The 20,934-nt window shown below is 44.9% G+C and overlaps 1 protein-coding gene across 1 annotated transcript in view; it reads left to right on the top strand.

Moving 5' to 3' along the window:
* The window catches only part of LOC135915905 (uncharacterized), a 185,504-nt gene that overhangs the window by 108,395 nt on the left and 56,175 nt on the right, over positions 1-20,934 (top strand). Inside the window, exons 11-14 of the mRNA XM_065449095.1 lie at positions 1,891-1,997; positions 4,611-4,854; positions 11,666-11,767; positions 18,846-18,917. Of these exons, the coding sequence (XP_065305167.1) occupies positions 1,891-1,997; positions 4,611-4,854; positions 11,666-11,767; positions 18,846-18,917 (525 nt within the window). The remainder of the gene's footprint in view (positions 1-1,890; positions 1,998-4,610; positions 4,855-11,665; positions 11,768-18,845; positions 18,918-20,934) is intronic.

Raw genomic sequence — 20,934 nt, 5'->3', positions numbered from 1 at the left:
CTATTCTATTGGTTGTTGCCTACGTCGGAAAAGGTTCCATGAGACATATTGCAGTCATTTAACTTGGCCAAAGCTTCGGCTACCAGTGAGGCGAGTGGAGCAGCCAGCATGATTGCTGTGTAATTTTTGTTTAGTATTCTTTCAAGACTGCCCTTACTGCAACATTCTCCGACCAATTACATGTTGTGCTATAGCAGCAAGTAGTAGTGAAGAAAACATGCGCGACGATTGCAACAGCGTGGTTACCAGGCTGCTTCGAATTTTTTTTGTTGTTTAATGGATTTTCTCCGTGTAGGGGGCAGAGGTAAAGGTTATTAGCCTGAGAGAGCCTCTGCGCCCCTACAGTTCAAGGCAGCATGACATATCATTCACATACATATTTGCTAAACGTATCGTTAAATAAGTTCTACTGTTCGCTTCGCCAAGCGTTTAAATTTTATCTGCATATATAGTGACCTACTGCCTTTTTTCTTGGACGCGGTGTCCACAACCGAATAAAAAATATTGTTGGTTAGTAATACCAGCATATCGTACAGTGTGAAGCACACATTTTGAAGTGGCCGAACGATCGCGTGCGTACGAAGCGAGCGTCCGAATCAGTGGTTATATACCTGTTTGTTCTATGCAGGATAAACATAAGTGGACTTATTGCAGCGTTAGCCCGTTTTCTTTCTTGTGCGTATGATTAATGGCGACCAACTTGACTACACTTGGCAAGCTCGATCCCAAATTTGCACGCAGCAAAGGAATAAAAAGCAAAACTTCTTTGTTCGTTCTTGTTGGGTCCAACCTCTGCGATGCACTTACAAAAATTTGCGGAAATTGTGCTCTTACAAATTGCCGTCGCATTCTTTCTGTGCAATCCCCTTTAGATATCACTGCTTTACAGGGCAAAGAGCCAATGACAAAGCAGAAAGCCTATATGTATTGAGCAACAGAAAGCTGTATAGGGAGTTTTCATGTTGTTCTACAGTTACACTTTACATGTAATTATAATACTGCAGAATTTGATTAGTTAGACTGATTATGTAATTAGACTGAATGAAAAAAATAATGCGATTACCTCCAAGAGACGGCAAACAACATTACCTTGATTCTGCCCAGCTACGAGGCACCTGCATATTTTTAAAGTTTGACTGAAATTTTGACGCGCTATTTAGGCGTAAAAGCGTGGAAAGACATAATACTAATAAATTGAGTGGAGGAATATATGAGCTTATGAATCGATGATAGCCGATGGTATGGCGTGTTTTGCGTCTTTCTTAACGATGTACAAATTTCGTAGTTAAGTCGCAGCGTTTAGTTTAGTCACAACATGCAGCGACAGTACATAACTTCCTCAACTCTACGCTTCTCTCCCTTGTCGCATATCGACACAGAGAAGGGCCCTTTCGCCTGATCTTTCCTATACGATTCCGTCGAGAGTATTTGGCGATACAATAACGGCGTGGCCTCCGACCACGGCACTGAACTGTCAGACCCCGGCTGAAATAATTTTTGAAGTAAAACGATCCTCGGCCTCTGATTTCCGTGAAGTAGCGATGGGGGTCAGCTTCGTGCCCAAACCCTCGCCACACTTGCCACGCCTGAATGTATATGCGTGGTTGCGCTTCTAAGATATAGCACAAATAGGCACATGTAAACACGATAGCAATCACGGACCTTGAGGCCTTCGCGCTCCTTGAGAATCGGTAACATGAATTATCATGTAGGTTGTTGCATTTTAGAGCAGCGTAGGCTTCATAGGACAAATATTTAGGCTTCATGCGGGAAATTTGTAGCGCACTGCAGTGCACTGAAGAAAAAAAAAACGTTGAATAAGAACGAATTCCTCCAGCCACCTCAATCGCTACTTCTTTACCATCCACGTATTTTCTCTTTGACCTGCAGCTCAAGATTCCGGAAATCATCCAAAAAGTGTACGGTGTAACCGTCACCGGCAAAATCTTCGGCCGACATCCAACACAGGCGAAGGCACTACTAGCGTATGACGGCGGGTAAGCACGAGTGCGACGCACAAGCTAGGTGGTAGCAGGGCAAGTCTTGTCAACGGCTCTCCACTCTTGCGCCCGTATTCGTGAACTATCCTCGACCGATCATTCTTCCATTCCACCTAGTTGAGTACAGCGCCACCCCTCGACTGGAGAGGTCACTACATTTGTCATGGACGACTGCAATGCGTTATTGAAACGCAGTGACCGCTTCTGTGGCGGGACGGTGCTACCAACGTGTTTCTCGAATTTAGGTGCAGTGCAGAGTCGAGGGTCATATAAGAATACGGGGCTGACTCTTATACGCCGGTGGCTGTTCGGAGTCACCGGCAACGAAAGTAATTTTTTTTTTCATATAATACGATATGTAGTTCGAAGCAAAACCGCGAGCGACAATTAGGAGATATCTTTAGTGAAACATCGTCAAGCTCTGAAAGAAAGAGTAAATACTAAGCCCCGTACCCATGCACAACTAAGCTTTTCGATGCGACTTTTCATAATTTACCCTTTCATTGAATTTTTTTTTTTTTGGGGGGGGCTATCTATCTAACGGTTGTTGTTGGTTTATTCAGGTCATAGCGCAGCCTCAAAATGTGGACCAATCAATCCAGTACAGTCTATGTACTCCCGAAGATCTAAGAGGGGCCTAATTTAAGTCTAAGTGGGCGTGATTTCATTTAAAACACCCCTCAATAAGAAAAAAAGTTTTAGAAAACTTATGCGAAATCATTATTTTCAAAGTGCTTCTTTTCTTAACTAGGATAGTCCTCGTGCAGCCAGATATTTTTCAAAGGGTATTCAAATAATGTTTGCATTGAAATGTTCTAAAACAATTTTGCTTTCAGTAGCAAGCGAACATTTCATTAAGCGTTTCAAGGCCCAGAGTTGCGGCCCTTCAAAGGTAAAAGAAGTCGCAAAGAAACCATCAAAGCTTATTTAAGTGTACAACAATATATTTTTATCCTGCAGAATTGTCCATCGATTAATGAAATATAACGAACGTGCGATCAGTCTGAATACATCCTACGTATCAGTTTCATATTCTTTTGTGGCATGTGCCTGAATGTTTTGCGTAAAATTTTTGGATAAATAAAGACAATGTTTTCCTGGTGCAATCAATGATGTTAAATGATTATTCCTAGCTCTTAGTTCTTAGCTCAATCTTCTTCTGATAGTGTGTGCACTCCGAGCAATATATGCGCTTGAAATGTGTGGACACACCTGTACGGATGTAGATGTTAAGAATTTATTTCAATGGTAGACAATAAAGCAACATGTGTTTTGGTGGCCAGACCATGATAAACATTTGGATGCCAATAGATGTAAATTGACGCATTAAACAAAGATTATGAGCATATTACTTGCCAAAACCACGACTTGATTGTGAGGCACGCCTTAATCGCGACTAAGCGTGCACCTAAATCCGAGTACAGTTGCTTTTTCGCCCCCGTTGAAATGCGGCCGCCGTCACCGGGATGCGATTCCGAGACCTCGTGCTTAGCAACCCAACACCATAGCCACTAAGCAATTAACCACGGCGGGCATGACGCATTTTAGTACTTTACGCCGTGTCCCCGAACGTGTCTCAATTTCTTACTATTTATGTCAAAATTCTTGTCCTTCTTTTTGAGGTTCACCCAACTCGCATCAAGTCCCCACCGCGAGCTCTACGTAGTCCGCGCGCACAGATTTGCAGACAAACGGGCTAACCAAACCCAGCGTGGCGCTGACGTCAAAATTGCCTACCGGTCGGTAGTAGCCGACTGCCTTCAGCCAGAGATTATTGGAGATTGTTGGGTATCGCTATTAACATTATGAATCTGGAGTGCACACCATGTTCCGCTATTTATGTTGCACTCACTTTTAGCGTATTGAGTTAAAGCGACACTAAAGCGAAACAATAAATCAGTGTAGACTAATAAAGCATTGTTCTAGAACCCTGCAGGCAGTCGTTTCAAAATAATAGTTTGATTATTAGATGAGAAAACGAAGGTCGAAGTATCAGCATTTGAATTTCGCGCCGAAACCCGAAGCTCTACGTCAGTGTGAAGTCAGGGATTCCAGAGTATATTTTCGCATTTGGGTCGCGTTGGCTGACTAGAGGTTCGCGAAACTTGCTATGTTTAATATTTGGTGTCTTTAGAACATAATGCAGTCAATCTGCATCGCTATATAAGTAAATAGGCCCTAGACGATGCCATCAAAATCCATGACGTCACGGCGATCAGGTGCGGGAACTTCAAGGAGGCGTCGCCACCCATTTGTCGTTCTTGAGTTTTTTCTTGCTTGCCAAGCGACTTATCGTGCTAAGAGTAGCGTTTTTAGTGTCGTAGAAAGGTTTTTTACTGATTCGGAAGAAATCATTTTTGTCTGTAGTGTCCCTTTAAGCTTTAGATGTTGCGCAGCTGCATAGTCCATTGGAACCTTCAAAGATTAACAAGTCGACACCTAATGCAGTCGAAACGGGTACACAGGAATGCACTTGTCTCGTCCTGAACAAAGCGGGGATATGCAGACCCGGAAACATTTCGGGAACAGTAATATTTTGCCGTGATCCAGTTGTGTATTCTTTGTAAAATTAAATGATCTTACCAAGGTTCTATCAACTGCCTGTTCCAGAGGCTATGGATCGATGAACCTGGCCATGTTCAAGTTTTTGCTGAAGCTTTCGCTGTTCATGGACGAAGACGACCCCGACCTTGCCCCATTCTTCGCATTCGCCAACAAGTACGAGTGGGGATCGAAGGTTCTGCCCGTCAAGGCGTACCGTTGCGGCACATTCCTCGAGAACTTCTTGAAGCCCGCGATGATGCAGTTTATCTTCCATTACGACAAGGAGCGACTAGACGCCATCAGTAGCGAGGCAAGTATCAGTTATTTTGCGACACTCTTTAGTTGATCTGTGTGTCGCATCGAAGAAAGGCGGAAATGAGCAGACAAGACATACCAATGACGCCTTCGGCATGCACCTCCCTTTTGTAAGTGTGCTGCGCTGCCACATTGACGTACTTGAACAACTCGCCCGTAGTTTGTTCGCACGCCCTTCACACAGGTGTCGCAGGAACTGCACTCTGATTATGATCCACGTGATAACCTCAATCGAGCGACGCTCAGAGTATAGCACGACTTGTGCGATTTGTCGTCGAGTGCACAAAATCGTTTAATTATGTTCGTGTACATTACGGGTAAATGAATACAGCCACAACGACCCGTCCACAAGCTCCCTTCTGCAAGGTTCAACAGGCCATCCGCACTCGATAGCTCTATTTGCCGCAGTTGCGCGCAACGATGGCTTTGGTTCGGACAAAACGGACTTACTGCGCTTTAAATGGCGAGAGAGAGGGGCTTAGAATTCCGCACACATCGTTCTCGTGCTTTGGGGGCTCCTATCATTTCTCAATATGAGGACGCTTTTGGAGTGCTCACGCTACTGCGTTTCATAACATGAGTTCATTACCGAGATTCCACTCATTACCCGGGGTCGCTGCGTGCCCAGGCACCCAGAGAAACAGAAAAGTCTGCGAGGTGGATTGTAGGCAGGAGATGGTCGTATACGGAGGGAGAGAGCAAGCGAAAAGACTGGCCGAGCAATTTCACGTTTTTGCGGGACAGAAACATTGGTTAATCCATGTTTCGAGGCTGCAAATATGGTCACGAGATCAGACTCCACTACTAGTCACCTGTATTCATCCCCTGGGCCGGCTTTTCGCGATGAGCGCATGAACAGCGCTGCAGCCCGCGGGATACTCGTGACGCTAGCAACACGACCGATGGTCTGGCAGTGTACGGCGAGTATATGGCGCAGAATACCGCGTGTTTGGCTCGCGCTGCAACAAAAAGGTGATTGATGAAAGGAGAGCGGGATTGGGTGGTCAGCCAAGTGAACTTACATTATTCCATCCCGGTGCTGTGGAACGCAAGCGACTCAGCTGGGCGGCCTGATGGGCTTTTATAAGTTCCTCTAGGGTGTTAGTCGTCATGAGTCACTCTAGGATAAGGGTAGTCGTGTGCATAAGAGGGCCAAGGGGAAGTTTCTGCGCTTTCTTGAGTAGAGTACACATACGTGTGTGTCCAGTACGAGTTAGGTTCTCATAAGGGAGGTGGTTTAGTAGGCGTGAGCAGTGGCGTAGCCAGAAATTTCGTTCGGGGGGCTCAAGTTGCAACTCGGCCCCCTCCTTAAGAGGAAGCTTTAGCTCTGGTGCTGTGATCTAAATACATGTAGAAGAGGAATTCGTTTCTCTCGGCAACCGCTGCACCAAACTTGAAGAACTTTGTTGCATTTAAAAGAAAGACCTAAATTCTATTGACTGCTGGTTTCGAATTTTTCAGTTACGTTGTCAATTATTTGTCGAAACTTGGCCAAAATCGCACATTTTCAGAAAACGAAGCTATCATGTTTCGAACTCTGTAACTCAACAATGAAAAATGATATCATAATTCTGTCAATTTCATCTAACAGTAAATCTACAGCGGACAAAATTGATATGTTACACATGAATCTCAAAAAAATGTAGCATTATGGAAATACGGCTTTTGCAGCACCCTTGCACACAACGTAACGAATTCACGTAAGGTACAAATTGACATACCTAATTTGTCCGCTTTGCTGTTTACAGAACCGGAATATCTGTTCTTGATGCAGGGTTATTAGATTGTAAACGTTGTGCTTCTATTTTTTTCGAACTTTCGAATTTTTCGAGATATTTTAAAGAAAATTCAAGCCATAAATCGAAATTCCGCATCCAACAGACGCTAGAATTTAACTTTCTTGAGTGCAGCAAATTTAATTCATAGCGATCTAGGGGTTATTTTAGAAAAGTGTTTCTGTGTTTTACATGTATTTGAATAGGCCGCGTTGGAGTTGGGCCCGAGCTAAAGCGTCCTCTAAAACAATTTGTCGAGGTATCAAATCTATGAATAATAATTGCATTGCCATTGCCAAAGATGCTTGAAACGAATTCTTGAATGATACTCACTGTCAAAACAAGCTAGGTATGTAATCTTTCATAAAAGGATGTACTCGTATGTGCCATACATTTTGTCCAAAATAGCTCATATCAATGCTTCCACGTTTTTTGTCTATTTTATAAGTAAAGAATATATCACGTGACCTTTAGAACTTTATCAATTCAAAACTATCAAAACAGTGTATACCGTTCATATTAAAAAATTGGAGGACGCTTAAGCTTCGCCTTCAAGAGTGGGACGCGACAGCGTTCCCGTCGACCCGCCAAGGGGTATAAGACAATGCGCTACGGCACAGCAATCACTTACGATGCGCCCCGCATCGGACTTAGCGCCCACCTATCACGCGGTGAACGTCGAGCAACGCAGCGTTCGGCGCGACAACGAAACGTGCGCCTGAGCGAACGAAACGAACCAAAGAACTCGGTGTCTCAGAGGGGAAACGATCTACGCCAGCCAAACGTCGTGATCGGCACGGGCAGAGAGATAGATAGTAATCTAAACCGGAAGCACGGCGAAGCGTCGTCAGGGGAGAGGGAGTCCCGCGACGCGCCTGGCAGCGGTCCCAATGCGCGCGCGGCGCGCCTCCTGTCGGGGCAGCGCCGTACATTGAGAGGAGGGGGTCTTCTGTGTTTGCCGCAAGATGGCTCTGCGTGTGCGGAAAGCGCAAAAGAAATGCAGCGGAAACGCACTTCGCAACTCGTGTAATTGTGACTTCTGTACGTTACATGTTCATAATTACCGATATACACCGCAGTATAACTTTCCACGGCTGGTTTCGAAGGCAACACCGCATTCACTAGAGGCGCGTTTGCACCGCTTGGAAGCATCGAACTCGTGGCTGAGTGGTAGCGTCTCTGTCTCACACTCCGGAGACCCGGGTTCGATTCCCACCGGGCCAATCTTGGAAGTTGCTTTTTATTTATGAAGCGCCTGCCGTGATTTATCGCTCACGGTCAACGCCGCCGACGCCGACACCCGACGCCGACGACACCGGCTTTTCTGCGACACGAGCTCCTTAACGCTATCGCGTTAAAATCTAAAGGCCATGAAATGAACAAGTTGAGGACAATTATGCTAATGTTATTCTTTGTCATATATCTTTGTGATTCAAGAACCGTGTTTACATGCTTGTACGGCCAGTGAAAAATCTCAATGATGCTGTTATTTGTTCCAATGTATTACGCAATAGCAGCTGTTACCGGTCGTGTATCGTCAGTAATTGCACTGAAATTATAGTCGCAACAGAGAGCACGTATAAAAAGCAGCAGTTCTGCAAAATGTACGAGGGCGAGTCAAACGAAAGGGAGCCAATGCGAATATATGACAAACGGCGTACTTTATTTCAAGGTAGTCTCCATGAGCATTTAGACGTTTGTTCCATTGACTAACGAGTCGCATGATTCGCGTCTCATCAAACTCCTTGGATTGCGGCTTCAAAAAGTCTGTAGCTGACTCTTTCACGTCATCGTCCTACACAAATCTGGCTCCCTTGAGCTATGTTTTCGGATGCCCCAAAACGTTGAAGTCGCAAGGCGACAGGTTTGAGCTGCAGGCGAAGATGCGAAGCTGCATGCGAAATGCGAAGATACAATGGGATGTACAAATGCGAAGACACAGTTTGATAAAAGGCAAAAAAGCGTCAGTGCAAACAAAGTTGAGCGTACGTATACACGAAACCTCGCAACAAGATGTTTAAATATACGTATAAGTCTCCAATAAATCTACGTATCTCAGAAAAAGTCACTGTATATAATGCGTCAAGCAAGGCAAGCAATCACAGATTCACAGAATCCTAGATCCCGCCCCCATTCCTTCCACTCGCCCCTATGTATGGCACGCGATGCGCTTGCTCCCCACTTTTCTCCGTTGCGCGCAAAAGACAGTCCCCATTGTAGGCTCACCGATTCAACCCCCCCCCCCCCTCCCTAACGCTTTCACTCGTACATACAGCATGCGGCACTCCGTCACGATGTTATCGCCCTTGAACTTTATATGAAACATGAGGGTGACTAGCACGAATGCGCCTGGGGTGTTCATATAATTGTATCGGAATAATATAATAAGAGTATCCGGCAACTGAAGCTTCCCGTGGCCCATTACTTTCCGCAAAAGAAGAAGTAACAAAATCGAACTTTCACCATGCGACAGTTCGCTTCGCCGCAACAATGTATTTTTTTTTCCTCTTGTGCGGCGGGGGCACCAAAATGAAGAAACGCAAAGAAAAGTATGTTGGCTGCAATCGAATGCCTACTTTGGGCGCCTAATGTGGCTACCGAAGGAATATCGAAGAAAACGTCAGACGCTTGGTCTGCCGAGAACCATACGCATACTGCTCGGTATCCTACACCGGCTAGACAAGACTTAAAGGAGAGGCTGCGCTCAAGCGAACGTGGTGCAATCCGTCGAGTCCCCACAGTGATGGCGGCTAGCGACCATTGTTTTTTTCTCGTCTGCTAGCCACTAAGCGTCCAAAACTCGTCCAGGCGAAAATCCACTTGGCCAGAGAAAAACGAACGCGCATCGAAGTGCGCCGCGTGGTGGTCGATGCAGTACAAGAAAAACTCATGCGCTCTGGCTGGTTCGGCAGCCCGCGGGTAGCGAAAACAAAAATGAAAAAGAAAAGGCTCAATGTGTCCCGCGAGTATAAATACACGTAGAAAAATAAATAAGAACACAGTTACCTTTGCTGGCTTAAGTGTCTTGACATGGATGCTTTGGCGCAGGTGAAAAGAAACGTTGATGTTCTTTTCTGCGTCATGACGGCACAAATGATCCACCGTGCACAACGCTTCGTCTCATTGGACCTCGCTGCGTGCATTGTCAACTTGTCTGATAGTGCGTTGATTTGGCTTGTCTCGTTGTCTGTTCCTATGTAAGACTTTAGAAAAGTCAATGCCCCTTTGTCGTCAAATGTTTATAACAGCACTAAACCCACAAAGATTTGCAATTGAAAATCTAAAGCACAACTTTGTAAATGTCGATTCCCCTTTCACATGAAAACTTTTTGAGATTTATGCTCATAAAGTTTTGGAATTGACATACATGCGCTCTGTAGATTCCGCAGCCTCCGCGAGGTGCCGCGGCGAGCCCGTTCGCCATCAAACGCCCTTGAAACTTTGTGCTCGAATAGGGCTGATTGCGTTCTGCGACTCCCGGTACACTGGCGTTGCCGCGAAATCCAGCCCGACTTCGCAATGTTCGCGGTGAAATGTCTTTTCGAGCGTAAAAAAGACATTCTAGACACAATCCAGAATGATTTCCGGCACAGGGGGTTCCTTTGGTCGGCGGTGCATGGACAGCATGAAAAAATTTCAGAGGGGAATGAAGCCCCATAAGCCCCCCCCCCCCCCTCCCCTGGCTACGCCCCTGGGCGTGAGTGTATGAAGGCCTGCGCAACGTATAAGTCATGAACTCTTTCAGGCCATGTCAGCGGTTAGAGACCCTACGAGGCATATGCATGGTTTGGTTACGCTGGGTGGTGAGTTGGCGAAGGGCATGCGTTGCTTTTGCCTCGGCTTGTGAAGTGGAACCAAGCACCCGGATGAGTGATTCAGAGGGAACGCATTTGGCATCTGATGCTGTGTTAGGAGAAAAGTCTGTTCGTTCACGAGCGTGTTTTTCGACGACGATTAGCTTTGTCTTTGCAGAGGAACATGTGAGCTCTCCACGCCAAAGGCATTGCTCAATAGAGGTAGCTGCTCCCTGCAACTACATGTTGATGTGTCAGGGGGAGCCTGTCGTTATCCACAGGGACAACGCCTACGTAAAGAGTGCGACCAACGTCCTAGATCTGATTGAAGAAAGAAGCGAAATAGCGCATGGCAAGGCGGAATAGGATTGCCATGGTTGTCTACTGCTTTTGAAGGAGAGAAGATAACCAATGGCAACAAATGGCAAGGTTGCCATTGCCAATGAACCCCAATGGCAATGGCAAGGATAACCAATGGCAACCGACCGCAGCCAGTAGCTGCTAACTATTCAAGAATGAGATCATAGGCGTGTTTACCGAATGGGGCCTTCAGCTCCATTGCCAGAACGGCGCAGTATTGTGCAGAAATTGGTAAATCAATAACATCTTTCTTCAGGCAGGGCGCTATGTGCTAAGTATACGTGCCGACTGGACGTAATACTCTCCGTCGGTATCTGATATACAGCGAGGGACCACCCCCACAAGATGTTACGTAGTGGTAACGGTGAGATGCAAACAATTCCAAACATCTGAATCTTCAGTCACGAATATATCTTAGTTGGCCGACTTTGCACCACCTAGCAAGTGGCTAGACAGCGGCTAAGCCTAGCACAGTCGCCAATCGTCGAGCCCGAATCACGTACGTCATGTGCATCCAGTTTTTATACGTGACTCGCAGCATATTCCAGCATAAAGCGTACGTGATGCTCGCGTACTTTCGAATATGTATGTACAACGCCATTCGAGTTTCACGCGCAGTCTTTTAGACAATACTCCTTTAAAATTTATTGACACTCACTATAGATCGAAATTCAGAAAATTCAAGCGATAACTCTGTAACTGCAGTGGCACGCCGGTGGAAAACTGTCACCGGCAAAAAGCTAGACAATGTACGCGTTTTAATGCAATGCTTTGCGCAATGAATTTATTCTGTTCATTGTTCTCACTGTGGGTGGACAATGCATTGTTGCGCGTAATGTATTAGTAATCACCTCTTCAATGATCGCGACTCTTTCAGATTCAGACCCGCATGACTGAGTTCACGGCGCCCGGTCCAGACAAGAAGACCCCTTCTTTCCACCTTAGGCCCATGAACCTTGCAAGAGGAAAACTTGCTGATGTAAGAGAGCGTCTAATATGGTCTCATTTAGCGATTTCGTCATCTGTAATGATGTCATGCTATTTTCATGCGGCTCTGAAAAGGGAGAAATTGTCAAAGCTTGCAACACAGCCTTGAGCGACAGCACAGCATTGAAGCTGGGTACTGCACCTCTGGTACCCTTCTTCTTGAGCATGCGCCGTCATGTATTCCGCTAGAGTTGCTGCAGGCGCATACGTAACCTGACAATACTCGCATTATGTTCTTTGATGTCTTTCTGTGTAATGATTGTTTCAGTTAGCAATGACTATGACGCCAGAATTATCGACTGCGACATGAACTAGAAGCATAGGCAATCCTCGTTGCTGTATAACCCGTTCGTTTGGAGAAAAGCACTTAATGAAAACGCCTGATGTTGCGCCTACGTCATACTTCGACCTAATGATGCTAGTCCGTGCACCTAATAAAATGTCCTTCAAGAGGTAATTAGGAATTCTTCTGAAATGGTTGTTGAATTGACTCCGCGGGAGGAGCTCCTTATTTTCCTCGACGCGTCTCTCTGACGAAGACGGCTATCAAAGATATCACCACGCGTTGAGAAAGTTTCATCGCATATGTAAGAATATACGCTCTAAGGATACTATACATTTTTCTGTCGCAATTCTTGTGTCGCAGGAATCACATATAGCCTGAACATGTTCACTTACGCAATGTTTTACATTACAAAATCCTACTTCGAGCTCTCCATTCACCGAGAATCTAATTTCTACATCGCATCTAGTGTAAGCAACACAAATCTGGCCCAGAACTAAGCCAATGGCGCGTAATCCAAGGAAAGGCAAATTGTTCTCGTTTGCAAAGAAATGCGCGGTAGTGAATTGAAGAAATTGCGCGCGATTTTTGGAAAATCGCCATTTAGAGACAAGCCTATGCTTATATCGGGGTGACTGTTGGCTCGTTAGTTAAGAGGCTTTGTGGCATACGGCTAAGAACATTTCAAAAATGTGGAGTGAAATCTAGGGGTACGGGAATATATAAATGTGTAATAGGAATTGGCTGCTACATATAGGATAATCGTATTTAGTATTTTCTAATGCTCAAAACTAACCAAATGTTTCCCAACCACTCAGTGCTAGTCTTGTTACTGTTCGCTGTCTGCTAAACAAATTATCGCAAGTTATCATAAATGAGACGACAAAAGCTTTCGACAACGTGCAGAAAGAAAATGGGTAATGCTGGCTTTGTTTTCCCTTTCCCGGCAAGAACTTGGATGAAAACCTGCGATTTTTACCTATAGTCTCTCTAGAGTATTCTGTAGCAGTCTACGGATGTAAGAGCGTTAACGTTTTCCTGTTCAGCCTCTGATGCTTTTCTTGCAAAGGGCACTGTTAGATGTGGCGAACAAATCATTCAGCAGCTTTTCGGTTTTCTTTTCCACATCTTTGTTTTTCGGATTCTACTTACCGTTCTTGGAAAGCTAGTCACACAGCAGCATTTTTCTTTCTGGAAAAGCTTGCTTGCCACCAGCATCTAAAGTTACTGATAGGTTATTCGTGCTCAAACCTGATCCTTTCTTTGCACTAGTCAGTACAAATAATGCCAAACAATACCAACACTGAATAATCCTGCTGTATAAGTTTATGTGCGTGGCGTCTGAATATTCCACATTCATTTCCCCCGCCGGGGGGACTTCGCAGCTATGCTGTGTCGCCGCTAAAAACGAGCTCGTGGGATCGAATACCGGCCACGGCAGCAGCATTTCGATGGGAGCGCGTATGCAAATACGCCCCTGTCCCGTGCCTTGGGTTCACGATAAATATCCCCTGGTGGTCAAAATTAATCAGGAGCCGCCCCCCCCCCCACTCGACGTGTCTCGTAATGAAATTGTGGTTATGGCACGTAAATACCAAGAATTCAATTCACATTTCGTTCGATATTCGGTACTTAAGTTTTCGTATTCAATGCGACTTCGAAAATGTTGATGATGTTTGCCAGTCTCTAGTACGAATACGAAAGCCCGTAATATTCAAAAGCAATCTCGGTAGTGTGTGCGGGCGCCATGGCAGCCATTAGACATGGTTCTCAAGATCAAGTTGGAATTGCGATGTGAGGGCTCTCGTCGCACTATGCGCGGCAATCAGCACAGTTTTGTTTTTGACGATCCCAAGTGCGGTAATAAACTGTTGGTTTATGAAGAGGTGAGACTCCCCTGACTCGGCCAATTTAATCAGGACAAAACTAGAGAGTCATCCCTGACCTCATCCATCCTGCCCCCCCTCCGGGAGAGTGCGAGTGCACGAAATGCCAATTCTGAAGCCATGCGGATGTTCATAAACGTTCATTGTTGGCACCCCGTTTTCTGAGAAAAAAGCAGGGGGCTGTATATTCTAAAGATGCGTTTCCTTTTCCTTTCTTGCCACCCTCCGATATCCACTCACAGTGACGCAAGCAGAAAAAAAAAGAAAAAAAAGAAGGAAAAACGTTCCGAAATTCAAGCTTCTTTCGCAAACGTTCAAACCGTGAAGGAAGCTAGTACTGCGCTAAGGATTGTACGGAACGTAAAATGTTGTGAACGATATGCAAGCTTCCACAAGAAGGCTTTTTAAATTTTTTAACACATGATATTTAGGAGATGTTGACGCCTTTTAGCCGCGCCAGATACTAGCATTCACGTAGAATAAATATACACGAAATATGAAATAACAAGCACTCACTGAAGAAAAGAAAGGTAACAAGAAAGCAAAAGTCACCCAGGCAGACTTTGCACACACCAAGGTCACCTGCGCTAACCGCAATTACTTCTGCACTCCGACTAGTAGAAACTGTTAAGCAGAAGCTATAGAAGGCCTATTCAAATACATGTAAAACGCAAAAACATTTTTCCGAGATAACAGCTGTACCAACTCTAATGAAATTTGTTACATTTGAGAAGGAAAGCGAAATTGTAGGGACAGTTGGAAGTGGAATTTCGCTTTAGTGCTTGAATTTAGTTAAAATAAATTTCAAAAATTTGAAAGTTCACAAAAAAATAGAAGCACAAGCGCTGCTTCAAAAACAGATATCACGATTCTGTAAACGGCAAGCATTAGGCCTTTCAGAGCGGACAAATTTGATACGTCAATATATGAATTCGTTAGGTTGCGGTTGCGCAGAATGGTTCAGCAAAAGCTGAATTTACATGTTATTATCTTTTTTAGGCTGTATGTGTAAAATATCAATTTTGCCCGCTTTAGATGCACTCTTACATGGAACACACAAAATTGTGATACTATTATTCATTGCATAGTTCCAGCGCTGTGAACTTGACAGTGTATTTTATTAAAATTTTCAATTTTTGCCAATATTTTATTAAAAGATTGACGACCTAAATGAGGAATTCGAAACAAACAGTCACTAGAATTTAGGTTTTGCTTTTTAGTGCAACAAACCTAGTCAAATTTGGTGCAGTGGTCGCCGAGGAAAGCCAATTCTCCTTTTAAACGTATTTAGATGGGAACACTCGAGCTAAAGCTTCCTCTTAGGCTGAGACGGGTGCTTTGAATTTGATTCTTGGGTGCTGCTGGGATGGACGGCAGGAATGGCGAGATGAGCTCGTATCGCTGGCAGTTTTGTTTTGATTCTAGCCCCAGGCGCTCCATCTTATTTAGGTCCAACCATGTGTACAAGCACCTTTGCAGGTTTTGTATATTGTCCTAATCTGTTTAGGTACCGTCGCCTGTGCCAGACTTCAATCACTACTTAAAGTGAAGAAAAAAAATGTGCGTTGCAGATTATTGTTTGACGTAAGCGCTCTTTAGTTGTCTGGTTACCTGTTTTACGAAGTTAATCCTTGGGAGTAGTTTGTCCAGCTGATGGGTTGATTTCGTTGAGTTGCAAATTATGTCCACCTTAGCAGACATTTGTATAGCAACTTGATTCCAGTGACGTGCGAGGGCTTGTTAAAAGTGTTCGAAGTCGGAAAAAAAAAAGAAATTTCTGCAGAGACATTAAAGAGTGTATACGTTTGGGAATTCGAAAGCATTGCAGTCCTTTTGCTGAAAATGTTTTTTTTTTCGGTCTGTTCCTTCTGAGCGTAAGCTCTCGCCTACGTACCAACGCCACCTCGGTAAGGCCAAATCAACACGCGCCAATCGTCTCAACGCATTCGCTTGCCCGCGGGGAGCTCATTACTCGAAGGACGGCTCAGCGCCAGTCAAGTGGTCAGTAATGCCTTTCATGTTATACACGCATGACGTGGCGCCACCTCCGCGCCACTGGCTGCGCCGTCACGTGTGCGAGGACACATGCAACCGACACACCCTTAGTCAATGTGAACTGTAGAGGTGCCATGCCGTCGAGGAGGCGTGCTTGTGTCCAACCCCCGGAGTCCCGGGTTCGATTCCTACCCTGACCAAAATTAAGCGAATTTGATTTTAAAAAGCGGCTTATTTGTTCACAGGAACCTCCCTCAAAATTTTGACGTCAATCCGACCATCTTGTGATCTGCTTTACTCATTGAGCCTTCGATCCTTTTTGGTGCCATCTTTCAGTCACGCCGACTACGCCGGCGGATTTTTGCGTAATGGGGCATAAATTGCTTTGAGAAAAAAAAAACTAACGCCGTCAATTTATCATCGGGAAGTCATAAAATTGCTGTCCCGCGAACAATTATAGCTTAGGAGCGTGTTGTGAATTCGCCTGTCGGTGTTGGATTTAAATCACAAGGAATGCGCAACACCATGGCAGCCCTCCTGCATTTTGATACAGGTTTACATTTGTGGATCCCAAACCAGATGCTCCTCTTAATAACACCAAGTGCCTCATTTCGTTCACTTAAAACACCTTTGTTGTTATTTGGCTAAAATATACTTTAACGCGACCAATAATGCCGACATAATCATTTCTTACTATTGACTCAAAACTCGTATGCAAAGCCGATAGCTATTTTTCTCAAAGCCGTAAAGTGAGCGGCTCTAGATGTGCGCCATAATTCAAGAGTCTAGCATCAGCTACAAACATTGTGCCGCTTGCTCATCTCCACGCAGCCCGGTGTGATTGTCAATGTTATGGAACTTAATCCGACCAGTATGAACCCTACTTTCTAAGCCCTAATCCATCGTTATCCACCTTATCGAACGTTCGCTTATCATGGTCAATAGCGAACATGATTAGGCACGTTTAATCAAGATAAAGCTCATTACACCGCTGTAGCCCATGATCACCGGTATTAATTAAGGTGAAGTTAAGTAGCCACCGTGAATTATGATAGAGCTAAGGCACCCAAACCCTCGGCTTTTGGTGGGAGTCAAGCCCACGACCTTGGTGTCAAGGTGGATTAAGGTTAATTTAGCGAAGCTGTTGTAAAAGCACCGCTACATTTCCCGATGGGGTTCTGCAGTGCATTATTGATGGTTTGTATGCTTCTTTTGAGCTTGTTCTTTATTGAAACGTACGCTCTCCTGTGCGTTGTACATATGATTTCAATGAATGTCTGCACCGTTCGTTTCGCTTTGCTGAGTGCTTGCAGCCTCTGCCTTACGTGGGCGCCAGCCATTGTTTACGGGGATATGAGGTATTCATTGTCTTGCGTGACGGATAACTTTTTCGCATGGTAGGCATAAAAATGCTTACGCACCCGCCGTGGTTGCTCAGTGGCTATGGTGTTAGGCTGCTGAGCACGAGGTCGCGGGATCAAATTCCGGCCACGGCGGCCGCATTTCGATGGGGGTGAAATGCGGAAACACCCGTATACTTAGATTTAGGTGCGTGCACGTTAAAGAACCCCAGGTGGTCTAAATCTCCGGAGTCCTCCACTACGGCGTGCCTCATCACCAGAAAGTGGTTTTGGCACGTAAAACCCCGTAATCTAAATGCTTACGCACTTAAGAATGCATTTTGAAAGCAATCCGTTGTTGTAGAGGATAGCTCATTGCTGACACTGTTCTTGGCGTGCTTTGATAAGGTCGCATAAATGTAAGAAAGCAGCTGGCATTAACTAGTGAGCCCGGATATTTAGTTCCATATTCGCACTACCTATGATGTAGACTGCCTGTATATATTTTCTGTTCAATATCCCGCAGCATTTAGCAATGTTTCACCGCTAGGCAGATGGGTCCGACTTCATAAATCTTTCCGTTCGTAGATGGTGATTTCCGTCGTCCGGCTGCCTTCGCCACATGTCCAGCGCCAAGTTTGTCGCGCATGTGATCTAACGAACAGTTTTAAATGTCCTTTTGTGTGAATACCAACCCCTGTGTTAGTTTCGGTAAATTATCGAAAGATATAGAGGAAATCCCCAACGCTACAGCCACATTTCGATGGAGGTGAAAAAAATAAGACGGCCGTGTGCCGCACATTGGGTGCACGTTAGAAGGAGCCCAGGTAACCGAAATATTCTCCGGAGCACTATGGCGTGCCTTATAATCATATGATGGTTTTGGCACGCAACACGTCACGATATAACTTAATTTTTTTTTAATCTTCTCTTTCGTCGTGTGCGCCTACTCGCGCTCTGCTCGGGCACATATATACCGCGCCGCTCCGAGAAAGAGGGCTTCAAAAGTGACTTCGAGCTACAGGGGACTACTTGCGCGCACTCGTCATAGTGTGCTACCTCCGCCATCACCGTTTCCCCGTCGCATTTTCCGAATGTTCTGCGCGAGTGCAGAAAAGGTGAGCTAAAAGAAAGCGTTTGCATATGGCGTAGATTGCACGAGCAACTGCAGTTCATATAAAGTACGCCGAAAACGCTTACATTTATTTATTTCCAGAATACATTTCTTTCCTATTGACTGGTGGCAGCCTACGGGCTCGCGGACAAATAAAAGGTTATGTTGATGAACGATTCGTGCTTGATCATCCACACTCTACAGTTGAGCCTAACGTGCGCTATGCAAGATTTTAGGGCATTTGCGAGAAATCGGTTAAAAATTTGTCTACCGAGCATCGGAGGCACGCGTACACAGAATTTTCATTCGCCTATGGAATTGCGCAAGCGAGTGTCGTGCGAAACTCTTGATAAACGAGAGCGTACGTGTGCATGTTGAACTATCCTATTGATAAACATGCTGTTGTTTACCTTTTCCGTACCTTTGACCTCTTATTTATTCCTTTGTTACAGTGGGGTGGTAACTTAACAGCGCTGCAGTTCTTCTTCACGAACAAGACAGACGAGGATGTGAAGGCTTACTTCGTAAGCATAGCCAGTCTTTCTTTGTTTACTTTCATAGCTTTCACGCGCCTATGTTCTCGGCTGCGCTTGGCAACCGCGGCCCTACATCTTCTTCATTGATGTGACGTCGGTGTGTGCACCTTAGACGGCTATGAGCGTGAAGTACTGCTTTGGAAATTGAATGTCGCCTGGTTTCACCTGGTTCCGCCACATCGTGGCTCCGCCAAAAGCCCAACTCGTCTATCTGGTTTCGAATGTCCTACAGACAAGTCCCCAACTATATAATGTTCAATACAAATGACTCAGGTGGAACATTTAACCGTCCGTGGAAGCTCGTAAACAGCATAGTCGTCATTAGAAATTAGGAGGTTAACACAGGTGAGGACGTAAATGAGGTGAAAGCAACACGGCCTGCGCATTTTAGCGCGACAAGTGACCCTGCACACTTCCTATGACCCGGTTGACCTTCCGCACTCCCAGCGTGGAGGGTCGTGGCACGAAGTGAAGGCAGATGCAGACCCCGGCGACGACGCTGCCTGAACGGGCTACATGTCATCGGAATCGGCCGTTTCTGTCGCGCATGACATGTTGTTAGCTCGGTAACCAAGTAATCATTGAATGTGGCACATTGTTGAATGGCCACTACAGCACCTAAATACAAATCTCCATTATCACTGTTTTATTTATATATTTATTTATTTATTCATACTTCAGCCCAATATAGCGCTATCGCAGGAGTGATGATATTGTACATAAAAAACACACATACACAAAAAGATGAATGATTAAAAAGAAGCGCTTTGCATGTTAGCGAATTGCTTACCAGTGGTAGCTATAAAATTGTTTGATAGCGAACGAATGTTACCGGGTAGAGAATCCAAAAGCTCTGTTGAACGTGGAAAAAAAAGAACTATTTGAATGTGGTGATACGAACATAAATAGGCGTTACATTCAAGGCGTGGGAGCAACGGGTAGAACTTGCGTTAGTAAATTTGAGACAGTTACAGTCACAAGGGCCAGAGGTGAATAACGAGAAAATCGGACATCCACCCGTTCGTAGCAACTGCTACAAAGATCCCGGAACAGGACGAATTTTTCTTCAACTCTGAGGCTTTTCTTTCCAGGAACCCGTATGGGTTTCCTTTGTAGCAATTGCTACGAACGGGTGGATGTCCGATTTTCCCTTTATTCATTACTTCTCTCCACCTTGTGGGTCTCCGCAGAACTACTACGTCAAGGACCAGAGGTGTAGTTATTAATTGCATATTAAAGTTTAAAGGCCTCAACGTGATGACGTGAAAGTAATCGCTCAATGTTCAAAGAGTGCTGAGCCTGTGTAGGTGAGAAACAGCGGCTGTAATTTTGGTGAATGAAAAGGATACATTTTGGTTGAACGTTACTGAGCGAGCTCATTTCACATTGTTTGTAGGGGAACCACGCGACAGATGCGTATTCAGAACAGGGCAAATTAACGTTTCATAGAATAGCAATTTAGTATCGCGGGTGTTCTTAGCTAAAGTGCGGCGAAAATAACCGAAATATTTTAGAGGTTTACCGTTCACACATTCGATGCGTTTAGACCAAAAAGATGTTCTGTTAGAATGAGTGCTAAGTATTTATATTGTTTCACTCTTTTAAGTTGGATGTCATCCAGAGAATAATTGAACGAGAGGGGGCTCTGTCTATTGGGAAATGTCATAACGACTGTTTTACAACAATTGGTGTTCATTTGCCACATTTGCCACCACGCGCGGAACGACATAAGGGTTTGGCCAAGACGGTGATGGTCATCAATGGAGTTATTAGATTTGTATAACACACAGTCACCTACATAAAGGCTGATTTTAGTTGCTGTGCTACAAACTATTAATATATATTAGAAACAATAAAGGGCCTAATATTGATCCTTGAGGAACGCCCGACGTAACGTCGACAAGTGTAGATTCCACGGAGTTAAATAGCACAAGTTGTGTTCGACAATGAAGAAAACTGCCCATCCAAGAAACAAGACAAGGTTAATTGAATGTGGCTTTTAATT

Source organism: Dermacentor albipictus, chromosome 2, assembly GCF_038994185.2.
Source record: "Dermacentor albipictus isolate Rhodes 1998 colony chromosome 2, USDA_Dalb.pri_finalv2, whole genome shotgun sequence".
Lineage (NCBI taxonomy): Eukaryota > Metazoa > Arthropoda > Arachnida > Ixodida > Ixodidae > Dermacentor > Dermacentor albipictus.
This window is presented reverse-complemented; position numbering and strand designations above follow the sequence as displayed.